Genomic DNA, 23,695 nt, shown 5'->3' with positions numbered 1-23,695 from the left:
CACAAAACCTACGTGCGGGAACCACACTGGTCCGTCTCTTTCTCCGTTGACGGGTTTGATGGGCCCACATAACCAGTCGCAAGGCAAACGCGATCATCCCGCCGCATTGACCAAAAACGCATTCCTGGAAGCAAAAAAAATACTCCAACCGTGACACGTTTCTAGTCGTCCTCGAACCATCATGATTCATGAAGCATGATAGACGGATGGACGGCTGGTGATGTGGATGTCCTGTACATCAGTATATAACCCAGAAAGACAAAAGCTACTTTGTAAAACGGTTACGCTTCTCAAGGTGAATCGGCTGGTTGGGTCAAACCCAGCAACACCTGTTGTTGCGCTCCGTGTGACACGTACCAAGAATTTGATTTCCGGCAAAATTGTTGGAGAAAACAACCCGGCTCAACCCAATTACCCAACAAAACACGATCTCCTACGTGGCTCCCAAAGAATGGCCCAACCGTTCGCATTCAGGTGGTGTCTACGCATGGCTTGGGTCGCGTAGTAGAATTAATGCTCTAAATCTCTGGCTCCCCTGGTTCTCGTTACGTGTCCAGGCTCCGTCTTGCCCTCCCATCTGTTGCCCTCCATCCTTTCCCAGCTCTCTCTGCGTTTATAATGGCTAATGTGTACGTCCAATCATAACAGGGACACGCGTTCCTACCACAAAGATTTAAAAATAAAAACAAAGAAAGAGGCGAGCAGCGCTGTTTCGGGAAAGATAAAAACCATAACAATCTCCGTTTCTTCTTCCCATTCCCAGGTCCCAATACCCTTTCTTCTCCGTCTTGTTCCATCCTTCCCATTGGATAGCGGCATTGCCTTCCGTCTCCATGGATTCTCTCCGGCGATCCTTGAAATCGCACGGCTCCCACAAGTACTCCTCCTCCCGGACTTTGCCGTCCTCCATCCACGAGGAGCAGCCCATCCTCTTGGAGGAGCCGCCCGACGACGGCGATCGCCGTGAGGTCGTTGTCAAGATCGATGGCACCAGCCGCGACGTCTTCGACCACCCCTCCATCCCCTCCTCCATCCACATTACGGACAATAATCACAATAATAATAACGGCAAGGTCTGGAGGGAATCCAGCTACGAATTCTGGAAGGAACCCGGCGCCGGACCAAGAGAAGGATCGCGAGACGACGGCGGCAGCGGCAGCGGATTCAGCTTCCAAAACCAGCAGCCGCGGCCGATGCCGGAGATCGGGGAGGACCCGCCGTCGCGGCTGATCGGCTCGTTCCTCCAGAAACAGCGGACCTCCGGTGCCGACATGGCCCTCGACATGGACCTCGAGATGGAGGAGCTTAAGAAGCCCTCCTCGAATGTCTCCAAGGAGCTCCGAGTTTCCTTCCAGAATCCCTCCGCCGAGAACCCCTCCTCCCGCCTCTCCTACTGCTCCCCCTCCTCATCCGATGACGACGAAGGTGATCACGACTCCCGCCGATTCAAGACCTGCCCCAGCTCCACCGCCCGCGACCCCGCCGGCGGCGAGGTCCTCCGCTGCACCTCCAACGCCTCCTTCACCGCCCCCTCCACCATTCTCCGCGCCAAGACCCGCTCCCGCCTCATGGACCCGCCACCCCCGTCCGCCATCGCCTTCGCCGCTGACGACGACAAGAAATCCGAGCGGTTCCCCCGCTCCGGCGTGCTCAGGTCCGGCATCCTCAAGTCCGGCATCCTGGGCAAGTCCCAGCCCGCCTACGACGAGGACGACGAGGACCCCTTCGTGGACGAGGACATCCCCGACGAATTCAAGCGCGCAAAAGTCGATTTCCTCACCATCCTCCAGTGGGTGAGCCTCATCCTCATCGTCGCCGCCCTCGCCTGCAGCCTCTCCATCCCCGTCCTCGAGCGGCAGACCGTGTGGAGCCTCCATCTCTGGAAGTGGGAGCTGCTTGTTTTCGTGCTCATCTGCGGCCGCCTCGTCTCCGGCTGGTTCATTCGCATCGTCGTCTTCTTCATAGAGCGCAACTTCACCCTCCGCAAGCGCGTGCTTTACTTCGTCTACGGCGTCCGGAAGGCGGTGCAGAATTGCCTCTGGCTCGGCCTTGTCCTCATCTCCTGGCACTACATGTTCGACAAGAATGTCGAGCGGGAGACCAAGAGCAAGACGCTCCCTTATGTCACCAAGGTGTTCTTCTGCCTCCTGGTGGCCTGCGTCTTTCGCCTTATCAAGACTCTGCTCGTCAAGGTCCTCGCATCGTCCTTCCATGTGAGCACCTACTTCGACCGCATCCAAGAATCCGTTTTCAATCAGTACGTCATCGAGACGCTCTCCGGGCCGCCCTTGGTGGAGCTCCAGAATGCCCAGTACGAGGAGGACCGGATGATGGCCGAGGTCCAGAAGCTCCAGAATGCGGGCGTCACCATCCCGAGCGACCTCCAGGCAGCTGCGCTGCCGAGCAAGAGCGGCCGTGGGTTGATGCAGAGGAGCATGCAGATGGGGAAGAGCATCAAGCTCTCGCGGCCGGTTTCCAGGAAGGATGCCGTCCGGCAGCAGGAGGAGGAGGGCTTCAAGATTGACCAGCTCCACAAGCTCAACCAGAAGAACGTTTCGGCTTGGAAAATGAAGAGGTTGATGAGGATCGTGAGGCGTGGGACGCTGACGACGCTCGATGAGCAGGCAGCACGGGAGAGGGGGATGGACGAAGCAGCGATGCAGATACGGAGTGAGTACGAGGCAAAGGCCGCTGCCAAGAACATCTTCACTAATGTGGCCAGGCCTGGTGCCAAGTAAGTTATTTCCTTGTTAATTTTGGTTGTCTTTTTATCGAGCATCTTTGGTGCGGGTTGCCGTTACGCTGTCCTTTTCCATTTGCTTACCCTGCTCATTCATGAATGATTAAAATGAGTTGTGCTAGTAAAATGTTTCTGCAGTCTATGAAACAAAAATTGGTCTTTTCTAGCTTCTAGAAACTTGGTAAGGGAATCATGAAATCCATCATCATGCATTGCGTCTGATGTGTTCTGCCTTGTTCCCAACAATTTCACAGTTCACCAGTGTTTCTATAGCTATCAAGATATAGAGGCCATATTGTGAGAATCTGTCTTCACAAGCTTCAATGGGAAAATAATATCACCATAATAAGCTTCAACATGGTAATTTCCTGAGTTATTAATTAAATGTTTGTGGCTTTCCTTTATGCTCTTTTATTATTTATTTATTTAATAGAGGATGCAACCAAAGCAATGGACCAAAAGAGACAACTCTTTTTTATATATGTGAGCGTGGATTAATTTTTCCTACTTGGCATTGTTTCATGTCAATGGTAATCTTCTCTGCATGCTAACCTCTCTGTTATGACATTTTATCCTGATTTAAGACCTTTCTTTCTGGTCCCATCTTTGGTGTATACAGCAAGCTATCATATTAGACCAAACAATTTCCTTTTGCTCTGATATTTATTGGTGCTACACTGAGGCTTGCTCTGTACTGTATTTCTCTTGTTTAGTTAATTCTTAGTTTTACTAAATACGCACCTTATTGTTTTGTTCGTTTCCCTTCCTATGATTTCCAAAATTCATGATTTTTGCATGCGTTTGTGACACTGCCTTGGAAGCTATGCGCTGGTGGCTTATGCACATTGATTTCTCGTCGGGGGAAAATGGTGTTTACACACCTTTAAGGTCAATTCCAAGCACTTGACCTGAAACCGGTGCCCCGCAGTGTCGAGCACTTTAATCCTTGCTCTAAATAGATTGTTAAGGTTTAATGCCTTATGTAAATGATTAGGCTGAAATTATAATAGGGAATGAGTTGTTGCTCCCTCCCTCTAGGAAACTGATAGTTTAATTTGTGATATTTGAGCACGTCGTGGGAATATATTTGGATGCTGCGGTAAAGGCCTTGAATTGGGCTTCCTCGAGACGTTGGCTTTGTTTGGTATTATTTTTTAAAAAAAAAAATAAAATTATAAAATTCAATGTAGAAAACATGTTTGATTATCTTATTTTTATTTCTATTTCTTAAAATTTTTATTATTTTTAAAATTTTTCACTTTTACTTTTTTAAAAAAAAAAAAAAAAGAGTTTTCACCCTTCTCCTTTTAACCCCTCTTCTTTTATCCAAACTCACTCTCAATTTTATCGTCTCGTTCAACCACAACATCTCCTTGGGCCTTGTCAGCTATCTCTCTGTTCGATACCAAACTATGTCTCATCCCCAGATGCGCTGCTGACTTCATTCCCACTTTCTTTCACTCTGTCACTCTCTCAACTGTCTTTTTGTGTGATGTGGAACTTTGTCTTGTCCTCGACCATATCGCCGGCTCTCGTTATAAATTAAAAAAAAGATCAAACATATTTTTTTGTTGTCAGAAATCTAAAAAAACAAATAAAACTTCTGTTTTCATATATATATATATATATATATATATATATATATATATATATATATATATATAAAAGGATAACAGTGCCAAAGGCAACCTTAGTATTTAATTTTTCTTGCAGATTTTAGTTTCTTTTAATGAAATCATAAATGTTCTGCTACTTGCTGAAGATTCCAAAAGCTGGAAATGAGTCTGTGTTCCACACGTGCTGAACCTGGCCCACGGGTTAATCAAATCTTGCATAAAATGTAAAAAACAGGAAACAGTGAAAGGTAGAAAAGGAAAAACATTTTTATTAAATTTCTTAAATTTCTGCCCGTCTGAATTTTAGAAAACACTTGTCAAAACTAGAACCTGTGAACATTGTGGACTTGATCAACAGTCAAGATTAAAAGAAAGGGCTTGGTGAGAACAAACTTCGAGTAGGAAAGGGGGTGAATGACTGGTTAAAGTACATGCCCCTCTTTCCTGGTTTTCTTTTGGGCTTGTTTTTCTGTATTTTCCTATTCTTTCGTTTTTGGTCTCTCTTCTCTTGTTTTCATCTTTTTAGATGCCTAAAGAGAGGAATAATTCTCCATCTCTTGGATGTGATGGCGGTGGGTCTATATTGTCCCTCTCTTTCTTAACAGTTGGTTGGGTCGTCAACTTACTCTAGCTGGCCAGTGGCTACACAGATTGCTGACATTTACAAGCAGATGCTAACTAGGAGATTTTATGGATGAGAAAAAGGTATGATGTATATTCTCAGCCTTTTGAGCAAAGAGAGCCTAAGAACTTATATACATAAATTCTTAGTAACTCCAAACTATTATAGAAGGACCCTGAAAACTTCCAAAATAACTCATAAAACAATAAAGGTGAAATTAGAGCCTATAATGCCCATGTTGCCCTGCTTTACATCTAGTAGCTGGATCTTCTAATTGGAATGCATCATAAAATAACGATAAAAATCTCATGACGATCAAAGAGATGGAATCAAGAGAGAGAGAGAAAGATGTAAGAAAATCATGTCCTTGGAGGCAATTTGTTGTTGTTTTCCATGAATTCATTCTTTATCTGATAAAGTTAGATTGTTAAAAATGATATTTTAAGATCCAAGGTCTATTTAAGAAAGGGCACATTATCAGTGGTGTCCCAGTGGAGCTGACACTTAAGAGGATCACCCATGGTTTCTTTCCATATATTAAACAATATCTTGCCTTCTAGCATCTTTCAACTAGTGATCTTGCAATGTTGTCTCGTTCAGTAATTGCTATTGCTAGCTGAAATCTTTGTCATCAGATAAAATTGTCAACCTTTGCTTTCCTAAATAACATTCACCATTGGCTTTTTTGGTCCATGGGTGTCATTGCCATGGTTGCTATTGCAATGATGATCTCAGCCATCAGAACTGTAGTGTGAGGTTTCTTGTTTTAGTCAGAACCTACTGTATGTTGCTTTCGTAGTCATGAATGTGAACATTTTTTTGGGAAAAATTGTTGTGGTTATTTAAAATTTATTTATAGTTACATGCATTTGAAAGGCCTTGACTTGTAGATGGCGCCTCATGTATTGGTTTATTGAATAATAACTAATAACAAGAATCTGAGTGCATAGGGAAAAATAGAAAAAGACCAATGAGAAAAATATAACTCTGAGATGCATTTTGATATATCTTGAGCGTGGGTTTAAATAATTTACATATTAAAAATAATTATGATTCATAAAAAAATTCCGATATTAGAGATAGATGGAGATAAATTAGGAATAGACAATGAAAAAGAAATATTGTTGAGATTATTTTTCACTATGTATTGATCGAGAACTTCATATTGGTATTATGTGAGGTACCAATCCCATATGCTTGTAGGAATTAATAATATTTAAGAAAACTTAATGAGTGACTGTCAACCTGTAAAAATCACAGTCCGATATTGGTTCACATGGAAAAGGCATATCATCTAGGATTGGTATGGCAATGAATAAGTAGCATGTTATAGATACTGATCGACTTATAACTCTTTAGTGCCATTCTACTTGTCTCAGCTTTATCACATGTTTCTTTTCACTGAAACATACATTGCCAGACTGAATGCATGGCTCCAAGTGTTTATGGCCATCTTTGAGCCATGCTTCCTCAAGCAATTTGCCAGCTGACCTTTCTGACTTTGCACTTGGCGCATCTATTATGGCTCATACTGATTATTATGCTACCTTTTTTTCATAATTACTTCAATGTCACCGGATTAGTTGGTGTTTTAATTATCTTTTTATAAGTTCCTTTGGGGTGTCTAAGTGATGTCAATGTTAGAGATAGTGCAGTACCTGTATTATGTAGGGATAAAAGTGGTTGAAGTTGGTATGTTGGATCAGTGTGGCTAGTTGGTGTTTAGGTTAGAATTTGTCCTGTCAACATGGTTTTGCTGCATAATACTGGTCCAAAGATCTTTTGGACCAGGCCAGGTCAAAAATCAACTTGATTCTAATTTGATCTGGCTTTTTATAGGTTTCCTTTGGTGTTGTTATTTAAATCTCCATTTTCTGTTTATTAGGGAACAAACAGACCACCCTTCTCCCCTTGTTAGAAATTAAGAAACAAGTGGTGAAAGCAGGTAGTGGTAGTGGAGGCCTATTGACATTGGCAAGATTAACAGACATGGATGACCTATGACAGATGACTCTTCCAGAGGCTGCATGGAGAGACAGTGCTGCTAGCAACGAGTTCTTGAGCTGGGTACCACAGAATCTATTTTTCCCTTCCTTTCCCTCTATCTTGATCTGTCCTTCTCTCCTTCCAAGAGAATGGATGGCATCAACTTGTGTCAGGATCTGGCATAATTAAATCAAGATCAATGTGATTTCTGCTGTTGTTAAGATTTGTGTCCTAGATTCGGGAAGATCTTGACATAGCCCTCACTTGGCACATTTGCATTCCCATTATTATGCTCATATACTATGGTTTAGTAAGCTTTGCATAATGTATTCTATTTATTTGCTCATTTATGAGTTTGTAGATATAGCATATTGTGGTTGAGCTAAGGTCCTTGATGAAGTTTAAGAAGCTTTTTCTAAGTTGACTCACGCCAACCCATTACGTGAAATCAGGTATATACAAGTCACAATATGTTTTGAATGATGAATATCTATTAATTTAATCATTGCATAAATTGGTAAGAATATTGTATGTAGAGTCCACAACGTGAATGTAACGACTCTCATTATTACGTAGTGAATGCAAACCTTTTCGATTACTCTTGTGCAAAGTTTACTGTATTGGTCGGTATCGGTGCATAGCAATGGTTCTGTATCGCACTAGAGCCGAACTGGTGTGTGGTACAGGGAGCGTACCATTACTCAGTATGCTGAATCGGATATCGTACCATTACTCATACCGTACCATACATTGGAATAGGATGATATTGGTACAGGATTTGATACCGAGATGGCGAACCTTGCTCTTGTATGCGTGTGTGTGTGTTTGGGGGCCAGAATGGGGTGTTGGGTTGATGCCTTTGGAGACGAGAATAAATCCATACATTTGTTCCACAAATTTCATCACCTCTGCCAACATGGTCTAAAATTTGGTAGTGAGTTGAAGATATTCTTTATTTTCAAGAATTCTTGGGATTAAGTTTTGCCATCTCGATACTGGATCTTATACCGATACCATCCTATTACACTATCAACATGCGGTATGGTATGAGACGGCATAACGAGTGTTGGTATGGTATGAGACTACATAACGGTTTAGTACTGGTACAATATGGTATGGTACCGACTAGTATGATAGGCCTTGTTTGGGATATTTAAATTCTCATAAAATTTTTTGCTTGCTTTCTGTAATTTTAAAAATGGAAGAAACCATAGGTTCACCAGAATCTTTTCCAAATATAGTTTATTCCCTTTCCTATCTGGTTGTCGATTGTTTTTTCATCAATGACATGGTTGAGGTGTACTTTTCAGGTATATCTACTTGGAGGACCTTATGCGATTCATGAGAGAAGATGAAGCTCTGAAGACAATGAGCTTCTTTGAAGGAGCTCAAGAAAAACAAAGGGTTAGCAGAAAGGCTCTCAAGAATTGGGTGGTAATCATATCTTCATTCTGTTCTTTACAAGATCTCATTGCATTAATTTTTTCTTAAGACCAAGCATAGATGCTATAAAATTTTGTTGCCTGGTGTGCAGATTAATGCATTCAGAGAGCGCAGAGCCCTTTCTTTGACACTGAATGACACAAAAACTGCAGTGAACAAACTCCACCAAATGGCAAATGTTGTTGTGGGCATCATTGTATTTGCTCTCTGGCTAATTATTCTGGGTGTTGCGACTACCCATTTCTTTTATCTCATTAGTTCTCAGGTTTTAGTGGCGGTATTTATTTTTGGTAATACTTTGAAGATGGTCTTTGAAGCTATTATTTTCTTGTTTGTGATGCATCCGTTTGATGTTGGTGATCGCTGTGAAATAGAAGATGTTCAGGTAAAAAGGCACCAATTTAATCATGTTCACTAGTGGCTTTGTTTCAATTCTCATACATGAGTTACTAAAATTTATTTTCTAATTTTCAGATGGTTGTTGAGGAGATGAATATATTGACAACAGTTTTTTTGAGGTATGACAACCAGAAAATAATCTATCCAAACAGTGTATTAGCTACCAAATACATTGGCAACTTCTATCGAAGCCCAGATATGGGAGACTCAATTGACTTCTGTGTTCATGTTGCAACTCCAGTGGAGAAACTCGCCAAAATGAGGGAAAGGATAATAGGGTAAGAATAAGAGTTAATTCTTTTCTGACCTAAAATATTTAGGTGACTGCTGTGCGTTACTAGTATTCATTAGATTTAGTACATCCTTTGTCACTTTTATTCTTTGTATAGATTAGAAGTAGAAAGGAGTTTTCAATCTAGAAAATGTATCACTTTGTTGTCTCTGCATCCTTGCTCCAGTTAGTTAAACCTTCAAACCTGAAACTGTGGTTCAAATAACATAATATTTTGGATGTGTACAATGTCATCATGCTATTTTGTTAGAGAACTTACACTAAGAAGTTGAGTAAATGGAAAAATCTGAACTTATTAAGCAGCCTTTTACATAAATAAAAGCCTTATGTCCAAATCTTTTCACTGCTGATCATGACTTATGAACCGAAAACATCAATTACAGTCGTTGATTAAATTTCTAATAATGCCAACCACATTCCTTCTTGGCTTGTTTTCTACTCTTATTTATACTGTACAAGTTCATGTATTCCATACTTGATGTAGTAAATTACTCCACGTTGCCCTTTCAATGCATGAATAAGAAAAAGAAGATTATACTCAAAGCAGTAGAACTCCATGCTTTAGTAAAATATGATGCAGCAAGCACCAAGCTCTGATGCTAATGGTGCAATGAATCTCCAAAAGATTTTAATTAGAAACAACGTTGAGGAGAGGACAGGAAAACAGAAGAGGAATAAAAATATGGAAAACTCTGTAACAGATAACACATCTGGAGCTTAAAACAATGAAATTGATATTCAAATTGACATTCTTATTCATTTGAATAACAATTTCATGTTCAACTTTGACTGTTGTTGCCCTATAGCAGGCCCCATATATGATGGGAAAGGAATTAGGTGGTTGTGGTGATGATTTAAATGATGATAATGATTGAAATGCTGATTCAAATGTTAACATTATTTTATTATGCTTACAAATATATCCATGATAGTTGTACATTGATCTTACATCTAAGAAATTGAAACCCTAGAAGTATTTTAGACCACTATATCAGTAGATACAATCTTAACCTTTTCTTATTTGAAAACAACCCTTGCTAATAGTAGTCACCCAAGGCAAACTAGTGAAACTAAATTGGTTCCTCTTTTGTCCAAAAGTTGGCTTTTGACATCTTTTTTCTTTTTCTCTCTCAAACTCAACTGTAATATTTTTCAAGCTCTTTCCAAAGCACTAGTTGTCACTTGTCATCTTTTTCAAGCTATCAATATGTGGTCTCATTGATTACATGCTTTCTTTGATTTATATAATTCTGAGTATATTCTGTCCAATGTCGTAAAGTTTTCTTTAACACTTGCCACATTTGGTTTTTGGTTAATTTCAGTTGGGCTGAATGAATAAAAATATGAATCATACTGAAAGGAATGAAAAGATGTTCCAAAAAATGACTAAAAACCAAAATAATAACTAAATACCATCAATGATTTCTTTTGGTCAGTTTTGGCTGAAACCAGTCAATATGGGCCAAAACTGACTTAAAACTGCTGAAGTCCGAAATTAGAGACCAAATTCGGCTAGAATTCAGTGAAGAATTCAAGGACTAGATGCCAAATATTATAGAATTCAGTAAAGAATTTGAGAGGATGAGTCCAACTCATTTCCCACAGTTGTAGTAGATGAATAGTGTCAGTTGCCTGTTGTTCATTCATGTTATGATGCCTCTAAAATAGTTTATTTGACTGAAGTGTGTCCTCTAAATATTCATGAGCTTAAAGAAACCAAGAAAGATGAATAATGATCAATTGAACCAAAGGTTGAGGTCTGGGATGAAAGTCTCGTTGAGATGGTCAATTTTGTGCAACTAGATGCCATTCAAAAGAGAATGATGCAGCCCTAGATTGCCTGATGGTCATATTTGGTAGCCACCATGATGATATACAACAAAAGCCAACTTAACTTTTTAATTTCTACTTGGCTTTCATCATCTTTTTCTTACGTCTTATTTTAGACCTCTCAATTCATCCCTAACCCAGTCCCAGCCACCTGTAATATCCATTAAACCTGAGCTTAGTTTTTTAATCATGAAGCTTTCAATAATACCTGATCAAACCCTTGAAATCTACTAGTTGTACTGATGTAGGACAACTAGAGGATGACCTGCTTATGCATAGATGGGCTTAAGAGGTGAGAGAAATTGGGGAACAGGTAATTGGTTGTGTTACTGTCTTGTCAAATAAAACAGGACAGAAGGGAACAATTTAGCAGATTAGAGGTAAGAGGCAGGCTTTCTAGGTTAGTGTTAAGAAGAGGGTCTCTTGGGGCTTTGAGGTTAAAAGTATGAGCTTAATATTGACCTAACATCAAACTTCAGGTCACACTACAGATTTCTGCAGGTTAAACAAAGAATTTGATGAAAAAAGAAGACAAAGTAAAGGAGATAGATAAAAAGAGATGGTAGAGAAGAAGTTAGTAGAGAGAGAGGGGGTGGGGGGTGAAGAAAGAGAGAACACTTTCTTGACACTATTCCATGCACTTGGACTACATGACTTCGGCCTTAAGTAGGCAAATTTTTTTTTTTTTTCAAAAAAAAAAGCTTCTCCTCAAGTAACTTAGACATGAATTTTCTGGGCAGTCAAGCCTTTAAGTTACCTGATCTCCAAGTTGCCTTTTTCCTGTTTTATTTAACTGCCTAATCCCTAAATCAAGATATGCTACAAGTATGATGTATGGAATAGCTAAGTGTGGGATAGATTCGAATCTTGCAAGGTTGTTTAGGGCGTCCGGTGCCCTCAAGGTGCTAGACCCTATCTAGCGCTTGAGACGCTAAGCGTCGAAAAAGCGAGTGCTTGATTGAAGTCAGGCATCATTTTTTTTAGGAAAAAAAAAGAAAATAAATATAGTCTATTCTAAAACTAAAAGTTTTCATTATAGCCTATTGTTCTAATGATCTAATCCAAAATTAAAAGTCCTCATTAGATTTTTTGTCTAAACACCACACCCAAAAGACTAAATTTTTTTTGAGCTTTTTGTTTTCTCCATTGTTTACACAAGGCAGGCTATTGTTCTATTCTAAAAGTCTAAACCTAATAGTCTTCATTATATTCTATGCCTAAGTTGTCATAATGATCATCTCCTCCATTATCAAATAGGTCATTCTCTATGTTCTTTTCAATCTCTTCTTCTCCTCATTGTAAAACCAGTGCACTGCTGACCTGGTTTGTGAACTATTTTATTGAAGACAAATACAAACATGCTCTATTTTATTGAATAAAAAATAGAGATAAACAGAGAAAGAGAAGGAGAGGAGATTAAGAGAAGGAGAAGAGAAAATAAATTGTGAAAAGAGGGTGAGAAAGAGAACAAAATTCATATCTTTTTTTTTTTTTTGTTTGGATGCTGTCAACTTCAATGGAGGGAAGGAAATTGCTCCAGCCATCCAAAGTCTAGGGAAGTTGAAGGGGTACAATCGTATAGGGTGCATGTAGTTATGATTCTTTAATCTCTTTTTTAAAACCTATGTCTCTTAATTTCTTTTAATAAATTACTTAAGTACCCTTCTTTTTTGTTCTTTTGAAGCATTTATCAATTACCCATAGCTGTAATTTCAAATTGAAGTGAATTACAACTATTAAATTGGAAGCCGAACAGCCAAAAGAATACAAGTAGTTTTAATTGGGCGTCAAAGGTGAGTGCCTAGGTGGCAAAGGCGCTCACCTGGCTAAAGGCGCCTCGCCTGGAGGAGGCTGAGGCACTTTCAGCCAAGGGCACTTCGCCTGAGTGCTTAGGCGAGCACCTTAATAATGTTGGAATCTTGTATTGTGAGTTTGTTGTGAGGAAAAAAAAATTCTTCTCTTATCCTCTCTCTCCCCAATTCCTCTCTCATCTCCCTCTTATACTTTCTTTCTCCACTCTTTTATTTTCTCTACTCTTTTCTACGATTCATTTACTCTATTTCCATGATTTTCTTCATGTCAGGCCCGTTGATGCACAAGCAGGTCATCCCTTAAGTTGTCTTGCATCATGTACCAACTCTTGATCTTTGATCACCTATACAATGTGGTGCATATGTTGTGCATATACATTACAATTTGGATGCATATGCATATCTTTCATTAATGTAATCTTAAGTGTTCTTATGAGTATGTTGATTGTGTGCACTACATAAGTCATATGCACTCCTATTTTGTTGGAGTCATTTGGGTGAATCTTGTAATTGTATACGTCTAGTATATCGGGCTCATGGGAGGGTATTTTCATGCATAACTTGCTTTTGAAGTTCCAATATCAATAGCATTTATTAATATCACTATTGTTATTGTCATTATCAAGCAAGGATAAAAAAGATTTTGATCAATATGTGGAAGCAAGTGTTACCTACCTAAAGTTGCAGTAAAATAATGCACTAAACCACCAAATCTGGCAATCGATATCCAAGCATTCCACCATAATTGAATTTCTATGATACATGAGTCTTGAATTTCAAATCATGGAGAGTCACTAACCATGGTTTATTTCCTTTATAGCATATTGGAACTAGCATTGCCCTTCTACATGAACATGACTGGAGAAGTCATAGTAGGATGTATATTAGGAAGAAAAAGAAAGAGCATAACAAATTAGAATATATGTTTAAAAAAGGAAAAAGAGACAACTAAGTTTCTTAAGAAAAAGGCCATAGAGTTCATGAAAATTATATTATCTAGGCTCTTGCATTAGGTTAAAACATTTCCATGAGTCAGATATGCTTTAGACTTTTATATAGTTACAACCCTTTTTCTAATTTGCAAATTTTAAAGATCGATAAAGGATTTGCCTTTTCTAGCCTTTAGTTTATGTTGGGGCAAACTCATAAACACATACAGAGCAAACAAAGGAGGAGAAACTACAAGCCTTTTATTAATTTTGGCCACTGTTGACTATGGCTTGAGTTTACAAGTTCTAGAAGATCGAAACTAAATCAACTTTGGATATCAGGTCTGTTGAGAAAAATACCTCGAGATTCGATCCACAATAAGCCTAGACCGAGGTTCAGGATGACGAACATAGTCCAATGAGTCTAAGAACAGTCCAAACAAAATTCAGATGGAGAAACTGCGTGCGAAAGAAGGTCAGGAGGTGGGCTGGTATGGCCCACTGGTTGTCGGAGGCGGGCGGCGGAGCAGTTGGTGGCCCGACGATGGAGCAGACGCGTGGCCCAGCATGTGGGTGCGTGCGGGCTGGCCCAACGGATGTGAGAGCGTGCACGTGCAGCCCACATGCGAACGCAGCCCAGGCTGCACGATGTACCGCAGTCCACGGGTTGGGGGGTCCATGCGAGAGCACATGGACCAGTATGGCATTTCCCGCCCAATTTCTTGCGGTCCACTGTGGACCAGCACTGGTTCCCACTGGTTTCTCATGGCTCACGGGTGTTTTCGTGGATCGGCTCGCGATCAGATGGCTTTAGAGGCTCGTGGGCGTGATTAGGTCCTGATTTGATGGTCGAAAAGCAAGCGGGCATGATCTGAGGCTTTGTTTGCGCAATCCGACGGTTGAAGATGCGAGCGGTGAAGATCCGATGGCTGGAAGGTTTTTTGAGGTTTTATCGGAGTGCATCTCTGATCAGGGCTCGGATTCAGGTCTTTAAAAGGCCTATGGACAGATCGAGAGGTACCTGTGTGGTGTGTTCGGCAGAACCTGAGAGACACCAGCAGTAGCTGAGAGAGGGAGTTCGGTAGCAGACCTTGGAGAGGTGTTGATAGAGAGCAGAAGTAGAGGCTTCGAGCAGACTGTCAGGTAGGATCTCTTTGGGTTATGGTGAGAGTTTTATAAAGATAGCTTTTAGTCGAAAGATATTGTGTATAAGGATTGAGAGTGTGAGGATCTCCTCTTGTACTTGTTCTTTTTCATAGTGAAGCTTTGTATGCCTTGTGGAGGCTAGCCTTTTAGTTGATCCACGTACTTGATTGTTTTTTCTTGTCTTATATTTTTTTTTCTTTCTCTTGCGGTATCTACACATAATCGAGTGCAATACGAGTGGTATCGAAAAAGGTCCTGTAGTGGTGGTGTCCTGGTCAGACATCCCCAAAAATTTGTATCAGTGCTTAGACGGTACCAGTGCACAAGGTTGTCTAGATCGTGATGATGTTGATCGAGATTGAAGAAAATGGAGAAGATAAGCTCAATCAAGGTGGAGATCAGTCGGTTTGATGGAAAGAGCAATTTCTCCCTCTGATAGTTGAGGATGAAGGACATGCTCATCCAGCAGGGATTGATCGATGCTCTCTTGTGTGAGGAGATATCAATTATCATGGAGGTGATGGTTTGGAAGTGGCTTCAGATGCAGGCGGTGAGCATAATCTGCTTATACTTAGTGGATGATGTGGTGATCCATGTGCTGGATGAAGCTTCTCCGACAGCGATGTGGTCGAAGCTTGAGGAGTTGTACATGATGAAGTCTCTTACCAATATTTTCTTCCTCTGGAGGCAGTTCTACCAGCTGCAGATGATCGAAGGACAGAGCGTGCAGGAGCATTTAAGTAACTTTTAGAAGATCCTCACCGACTTCAATATTAGTGAAAAAGTTGAGGAGAAGATCAGGATTTTGGTCTTGCTATCATCACTTCTTCTTTCGAGTCCTTGGTGATTGATATTCTAGTAGGAAAAAGCACTATCAAAATGGAAGAGGTAACTTCTACATTTCTCCAAAATGAAATTTTTAGACGGAAGAATCGGATTTCGAGTTTAAGCGATGACTCAGCTCTGACGGTGACTGGAAGACGTGGCGGCGAAAGACGAAGCGACAAGAGATCGCGAAGTGGGCGGTCCAAGTCTAGGATGAGGGACTATAGCAAGATCAGTTGCTACTGATGTGACGAGTTGGGATATCATGTCAGAGATTATTCTCAACTCAAGGATCGGACAATGACTACTATGGCGGCGGCTAGTAGCGACATTGAGATCGTTGATGCGCTTATGATCTCAGATGAGGTATCTACTCCTTTCTAGCAATAAATTTTAAATTCTGTTTGTTCCCATCATGTCTGTTGTAGAGAGGAGCTATTTGAGTCCCGAGAGAGCAGTGAAGGCACTGTTTGCTTGTTGGATGGATCGAGTTATGCGATCAAAGGCATCGAGATGGTCAGCGTGGAGACACATGATGGAGCAGTGAGGAAGTTGCGTGAGGCCCGATATATATCCAGCTTCAAGAGAAATCTAATTTTTCTCGACAGACTGGATTCGATCGGCTATAGATGGAGAGCTGATGGAGGAATCCTGAAGATTTTGCATGACAATAGGATCGTGATGAAGGGGAAGCAGTATGGAGGATACTATCTTTTGGTAGGGAGCCTAGTGCGAGGTGGAGCTCCAAAAGCAAGTGGATCGGACATAAGACAGGAGACTCGGGAGGATGACAGGCAATATCGTAAGGTAAAATTCTTATTGCCGTAGAAGACTACCCCGAGCAGGTCTCAGGTCAGAGTGGACACAGCCCATGATGGAGATAGGATTGAGCGGTCTGGCTCGACTTTCATATTTGCCCATCTATGGGCAGTAGGCATTTGCCTCAGGATATGGGGGTGAGAGATGAGCTCTCAGAGTTATTGTGGAGGCCGAATATCGAATCAAGATGGAGATTATTGAGAAAAATATCTCGAGATTCGATCCATAAGAAGCCCAGAATGAGGTCCAGGATGACGAACAGTCCAACGAGTCTAAGAACAGTCCAAATGGAGTTCAGATGGAGAAACTGCTTGTGAAAGAAGGTCAAGAGGTGGGCTGGTACAGCCCATGGGCCATTGGAGGGGCCCATAGGCAGTGCAGGCCGGTGGCGGAGCGGTTGGCAGCCCAACGGTGGAGCAAAAGCATGGCCCAGCATGCGGGTGAATGCGAGCCAGCCCAGCGGATGCAAGAGCCTGCACACAGCCCATGCATGAGTGCGGCCCAGACCGCGTGGCGTACCACAGTCCATGGGTTGGGTGGTCCATGCGGGAGCGCATGGACCAGCAAGGCGTTTCCCACCCAGTTTCTCACAGTCCACCATGGACCGATGCTGGTTTCCTACTAGTTCTCGTGGCTCACGAGTGTTTTCGTGGATCAGCTCGTGATCGAACGGCTTCAGAGGCTCGCGGGCGTGATCTGGGTCTTGATTTGATGACTGGGAAGCAAACGGGCATGATCTAAGGCTTTGTTTGCATGATCCAACGGTTGGAGACGTAGTGGTGAAGATTCGATGGCTAGGAGATTTTTTGAGGTTTAATTGGAGTGCATCTCCGATCAGAGCTTGGATTCATGTCTTTAAAAGGCCTGTGGACAGATTGAGAGGTATCTGTATAGTGTGTTCGGCAGAATCTGAGAGACGCCAGCAGCAGCTAAGAGAGGGAGTTTGGCAGCAGACCTTGGAGGGGCACCGACAGAGAGCAGAAGTAGAGACTTCGGACAGACTGTCAGGTAGGATTTCTTTGGATTTTAGTGAGAGCTTTGTAAGGATAGCTTCTAGTTAAAAGATATTGTGTATAAAGGTTGAGAGTGTGAGGATCTCCTCTTGTACTTATTTTTTTTTCATAGTGAAGCTTTGCATGCCCCATGGATGCGAGTCTTTTGGCTAATCCATGTACTTGATTGTTTTTTCTTATCTTGTATTTTTCTCTTTTTTCTTTTTTTTGCGGTATCTACATGTGATCGAGTGCAACGCGAGTGTATCGAAAAAGGTTCTGTGGTGGTGGTGTCCTGGCTAGACATCCCCAACAAAATCAAGTCTAAATCAATTTACTTTATTTTATATATTGGCCTAGCTTGATTGTTGTAGGAATACCAGTTGTTGTCTAAGTTGACTTACTCTATTATATATATCCCTTGAAGATTGAACATATTAGGGGCTAAGGTTTGTAAGGAGATCTTATTAGGGGCTAAGGTTTGTAAGGAGATCTTATACTCTGTAATCTCCATTTTTTTAATAGTGAAGCTTTTGCATTATCTCTGCTTGTAGACATAAGTCAATAGACCGAACCACATAAATATTGTTTTATTCTTCTCTTCTTCTTGTCTCTTTTTCTTATTTCGTTCTTGCTTCATTATTCTCCTTCCTTGTTGCAACAGCCACACAGGTACAATGAGAACCAACATGAATTTATAACATTTGTTTTACAAGTGATGAGATCAACTGAAAGATAAACATCTAATCCAAAGATAAAGATAGACCTCATCAACTAGATAAAAGTAGACCCCATCAACTAGATAAAGATAAAGACAAGCTTGAAGAACCTAGGAATCTAGAGTATCTTCAATAGTTTAATGTATGAAAAATAAATAGGGTTTGTTTCTTTGTTTTTTTTTTTTTATAGATCTAGAATGGGCATGTAAGCATTAAAATAACATTTTGAAATATCCTCTCGTGTATTCTTTTAGCTAATTTTGAAGTTTGGATGAGAAAGATGCATATTGCATTGTGTCCAAATCCAACTTTCACATCTTTGTCCATGCAATACTGCATCAAACTAGAGGTGTGCAAGGAAACCGATCAAACCGCAAAACTGACCTGAACCATTAATTTTGGTTTGGTTTGGATCGGTTTTTTTTCAAATTTGGTTCGGTTTCAATCTAAAAATTTTAGAAACAGAAAAAATTGGTTTGGTTTCGGTTTTGGTTTAGAAAAAACTGATTTAAACCAAACCAACCCATGCGTACACGCGCACACACACACGCACACAAGCATATATATATATATATATATATAAAATATAATATAATATAATATAATATTAAACATGAACTGCCACCGATTCACTTATATTTTGCCCTAGCTCCACCGGTTTATTGCTTCTATATTTAGCCCATCCCATAAGCTACCTATTTGACATTAGCACAATAGCCCATAGCCCGATTAACCGAACTGATTTTTTTGGTTTGGTTTAAACCAGTTTTTCTATGTGGTCGGTTCGGTTTCAGTTTTGATTTAGAAAATCAATGCAAATCGGTTCGGTTTGAAAATTGACCGTGAACCGAGCCATGTACACCCCCACATCAAACCATAAAGCTAACATAATGGTTTATTTTGCCCAAAAATCCTTTAGTAACGAACTGCTATTATTGGTGAATATGGCCCCACCGTCGTATGTTGTTTAGAAGTTTGTAATGTTATCTTGCCTATGGATGCTTCATGCTTGCAATCTTAACTTGGTGCTTCAATCCTGATATTGTTAAATGACATCATTTTTTCATCCTGTCAGTTACTAATTTGTGCTACTTTTAACCACTTCAAAAATTTGTCATACTATTTTTGCATGTAATGTACCACCCACATTTAATAGTATTTTAGGATAATTAACTATTTTGATTGGTGTGTCATAAGACTTCTTAATTGAATGCAATATCTCTTAGCAGTAGTTACCATATAGATATCAGATAAGCCATGACCATCTGATGATGGTTTTATAAAATTTCAGTCATAACACCATGAAAGTCCACATCGAGGATTGCCATACTGGTCGATACCGTATTGTACCAGGCATACAATATCAATACCAAACTAGTACGCAGTCTCCTATGGTATTGATACTCGGTATGTCTCGCTGTCTTATACCATACTGTATGCTGATATTGTAATAAGGTAGGACCGCTATAGGGTCCGATACTGACATGGCGAGTCTTGGTCCATCTCATGTTAGATCTAACTTGTTGGACAACCGAATCATAATTCACTTCAGTGTCTAGCTTGTTACTGTGCCTTGCTCTAATTTTTCTTTGAAACTTTGTCCTACGGCTCCTACCATACCTGATGTCAACATCCATTCTATTATCAGAACAAGAATTGGCATTATCTGTGAGAGGTCCAATTTTGTCGAACACCTGGTTCTTTGAACAAATTCTCATGTTCATACAAAAACAAATGCCATGTCTAAATATTCTTATAAGCATGATTTCTACTTTTTCACTGAAACCTTGTCTTACTATATCTGATGTCAACATCCATTATATTATCACAACCAAAATTGTAATTATCTGGTAAGAGGTTCAGTTTTGTCAGACACAAATTGCTGGTTTCTTATAATGAATTTTCTTAATGTTCCATCATAAGAAATCTCATGTCAAAATATGTTCGTAAGTATGAACTTTGAATGTCACTTCATGCAATTTGGGTCTCTTTGATTATTGTGAATTAATACAGAGTTTTTAACAATTGTTATCACTGATCATCTTTAGTTCATCTGCTCTAAACGTATGATGTAAATCTGGTTTCAACTAAGAGCAGTACATGATACCATTATTTGCCACACACACACACACACACACACACAGGGAGAGAGGCCATTTATATCTGAGTTATCTTCACTCGTAATCATGAAGCATGATTTTCTGTAGAACAGGTTTTGTCAAAGAAAAAAGGGAAGACCTGTTTTGCATAAAATCTCTATTTTAAGTTTTATGACTTGCAGTTTATACAAAATCAATTCTATGTAAAGTGATCAATCAAGTCTTTCCATAAACTTCTTATTTTAGGTTTTATGTAAACTCGTTTTGATAAAACCTGACAATTTAGCAGCCTCAGAAATTGCCTGTTCTTGATCTTGTTGCTCTAGCCTGAGTTTTTTCTCAGTCAAGCCTCTTGTTTCTTATGGTTAAAAAATATAAATTTTAGTTACCAAGTTGAGCGATGTTTCTACTTGAACCATTGCAGATACATGGAGAATAAGAAGGAACACTGGTACCCTGGTCCTGCAGTTGTTCTCAGAGATGTGGATGACATGAACAGATTGAAAATATCAATCTGGATGAGACAACGCATCAATTTTCAAAATATGGGGCTCCGGTTTACAAGGAGAGAGCTTGTGCTTGAGGAGACGATCAGAATCTTGAGAGATCTTGACATCGAGTACCGGATGTTGCCTCTTGATGTGAATATCCGAGACATGCCTGCTGTTACCTCCACACGTGTACCATCCAGTTGGTCAATTTTCAATTGATACTATGCACTTGGTCATACTTCCTATCCGCCGCTGAAGTTGATCTCTAACTTTGATGTGATCCAAACTATGGAACCGGGGAAGGATTACAGAACCATAAGAGGGGCTTGGGTATGTGATTTTGTTTCTCCTATCCATTTTAAGGTTTTGTTTCTTGCATTTTTTTCGCCCTTGAATTCTGTAGTATGTTTAATTATCACTAGTTAATTGTGTGGATCAGCCTATTTACACAGAGAGCCATTGTATATGATGAGCTTGTTTTTTGTAATTGTAGTTCGAGCTGCAACATTAAGTGTTAATATGTCATTTGACATTTTTGGTACTTTTGTTATGGTAGTGTTTTCGGTAACAAATACAAAATCTGAGGTGCTCTATTTTTGGGTAGAAAAAAAAAAAAAAAAAAAAAAAAAATCTTCAGTACATTTGTTTGGTGCTTTTTAGCTTTGCTCATTATACATCTAGTTTCTTGGGTGTTTGTAGCTTTGGAAAATATTTTCCAACAGTTTTTCCTCCCTTTCTTGTTACGTCATTATGTCAAAGGCAAAAAGAAAGGCTTTAAAAAGTCTATACATAACAATCAAACATCAGTGAAGAGATATTTGCAGCTGGAACCGAGAAAATGAAGAAAATAAAGGGAATATCTGTATTATTTTCTTTGTCAAGGCGGCTGGGCATCAAAATCACCTCTATGCATGTTACTTCTAGCACCTCACTAACTTTGCGTTCTTGTTATTTCTCATCACTGCCGCTATTTCCGCACCCATGTTGACAGAGAAAAGGAGAGTTCAATATGTATTTAAAGAGATTTGTTTATCTATATGCCAAGGATTCCTTGGTTAGAGGATATCCAAAAATAAAAGAAATACAATTATATGAAGGATTCCTTATAACTAGGTAACTTTTTTAAATATATAAAAGAAATATATGAACTATTTACAATAAAATACAAGTCAAAAAATATGAGTTGACTCCATTCAAAACATTGATCTCCTGTAGCTAAAAATGATACTGATTTGTAGTCACATAGGCTCACATTTCCTTTCAGAGTCGCATGCCCTTTCAAGCCCACCCTTTATTTCATCATGTATCTAATTTCTGCACTAGCCTTTGGAGCTTCTCTCTTAGGCACGCCTCTTATTTTCCCTTTAAAGTGCATCCTTTCCTAGAAAATATACGCTTTCCAATTCATTTTGAATTAATAATAAATAAGAAGGAATATGCATTAGATTGGATGTGGATACCATTATCAAACACACCAAAAAAAATTCTTAATTAATGAGATTGCAACCTCGTATCAAATGCTCCCTTAAGTTAGTACCACATCAAATATAATCGAATTCATGGACTGATCAGAAAGTGGAACGATACCATGCTTCACTATGCTTAGTTTGAAGGGATGCTTTCACCGTCACTGCCAATGGGAGTGTTGTTGAAGTTGGCCTGTTGGAGACCAAGAGCTTCTATGACCCAAGAAGGGACACCACGGAGCATATCTTTGATGTGTACAGAGACAACACCATGATCACCGTAAAGATCTGAGTCTCTGAATGTGAGATTAAGGAGATCATTCGTTTCCATTGGAGCATGTCGATCAGGTCATAGAACCAACACCTCTTGTTTTTCCTCTATTCTTAATTTTCTTTTTCATGTGTTTCATGCAGTGTATACGGAAGTCAAATTACAATCTCCAAAAGATTTTAGTTAGAAACAACTTTGAGGAGAGGACAGGAGAAAAGAAGAGCAATAAAAATATGGAAATCTCTATAGTATATAACATATCTAGAGCTTAAAATGATGAAATCATTATTCAAACTAACATTCTTATTCATGTGAATAACATTTTCATTTTCAACTTTGACTGTTGCTCTCTAGGAGGCCCCATATTTGATGGGAAAGAAATTAGATGGTTGTGGTGCTGATTTAAATGATGATAATGATTCAAATATTAACATTATTTTATTATGCTTGCAGATATATCCATGATAGTTGTACAGAGATCTTACATCTAACAAACTGGAACCCTGGAAGTAATTTAGACCACTGCATCGGTAGATAGAATCTTGACCTTTTCTTATTTGCAAACAACCATTGCTAATAGTAGTCACCCAAGGCAAACTAGTGAAACTAGATCAGCTCCTCTTATGGCCAAAAATTGGCTTTTGACATCTTTTGTTTCTGTTTCCTCTCTCAAACTCAACTGGAATATATTGTTTAACCTCTTTCACTTGTCAGCTTTCTCAAGTTGTCAACATGTAGTCTTATTGATTACTTGCTTTCTTTGATTTAGATAATTCTGAGTATATTCTATCTGATTTTATAAAGTTTTATTTAACACTTGCCACATTAGGTTCTTGGTTAATGGGGCTGGAACTGGACCGGGCCAGACCTCAATCTGAAATTTTTTACCGAACTTCGGGCCGGGCTTAGGTCCGAAAATGTTTAAAAGATCCAGGCCTGAGCCCGGCCCGAACAAATTGGGCCAGCCCACCAACATCAGCACCGAGATTTGCTTCACCAGCGCGTCCGCCGCTTTGAGGTTCTCCTCCTGCACCGTCTCTGCGCAGGCCATCAGCGTGTGGACTAGCCGGATCCCGGCTTCTTGCGAGTCTATAACCACCACCGGCAGCGCCCCTGCTGCCGGCTCCACAACCATCGACGACACCTCCGTCGCAGAAGGCATCGACGATCCCATCCCTCCTACTCCTACTACTCCGATA

The 23,695-nt window shown here is 40.1% G+C and overlaps 1 protein-coding gene across 1 annotated transcript; it reads left to right on the top strand.

The window, feature by feature from the left end:
• The first annotated feature begins 737 nt into the window (after positions 1–737).
• On the top strand, positions 738–21,303 carry LOC105042575 (mechanosensitive ion channel protein 6-like). Its single transcript, XM_010919860.3, has 5 exons — positions 738–2,734; positions 8,275–8,398; positions 8,499–8,792; positions 8,882–9,084; positions 20,693–21,303. The coding sequence occupies exons 1-5, from the start codon at positions 834–836 to the stop codon at positions 20,976–20,978; spliced, it is 2,808 nt and encodes a 935-aa protein (XP_010918162.1). The 5' UTR covers positions 738–833; the 3' UTR covers positions 20,979–21,303.
• The last annotated feature ends 2,392 nt before the right edge of the window (positions 21,304–23,695 follow it).

This window comes from Elaeis guineensis, chromosome 4 (assembly GCF_000442705.2).
Source record: "Elaeis guineensis isolate ETL-2024a chromosome 4, EG11, whole genome shotgun sequence".
NCBI lineage: Eukaryota > Viridiplantae > Streptophyta > Magnoliopsida > Arecales > Arecaceae > Elaeis > Elaeis guineensis.
This window is presented reverse-complemented; position numbering and strand designations above follow the sequence as displayed.

Excerpts from the sequence above, each read along its gene's own strand:
- LOC105042575 (XM_010919860.3), top strand. The coding sequence starts at position 834 with ATGGATTCTCTCCGGCGATCCTTGAAATCGCACGGCTCCCACAAGTAC. Across the intron at positions 8,399-8,498 it reads AGGCTCTCAAGAATTGGGTG|ATTAATGCATTCAGAGAGCG; the intron begins GTAATCATATCT and ends CCTGGTGTGCAG. Across the intron at positions 8,793-8,881 it reads GTGAAATAGAAGATGTTCAG|ATGGTTGTTGAGGAGATGAA; the intron begins GTAAAAAGGCAC and ends TCTAATTTTCAG.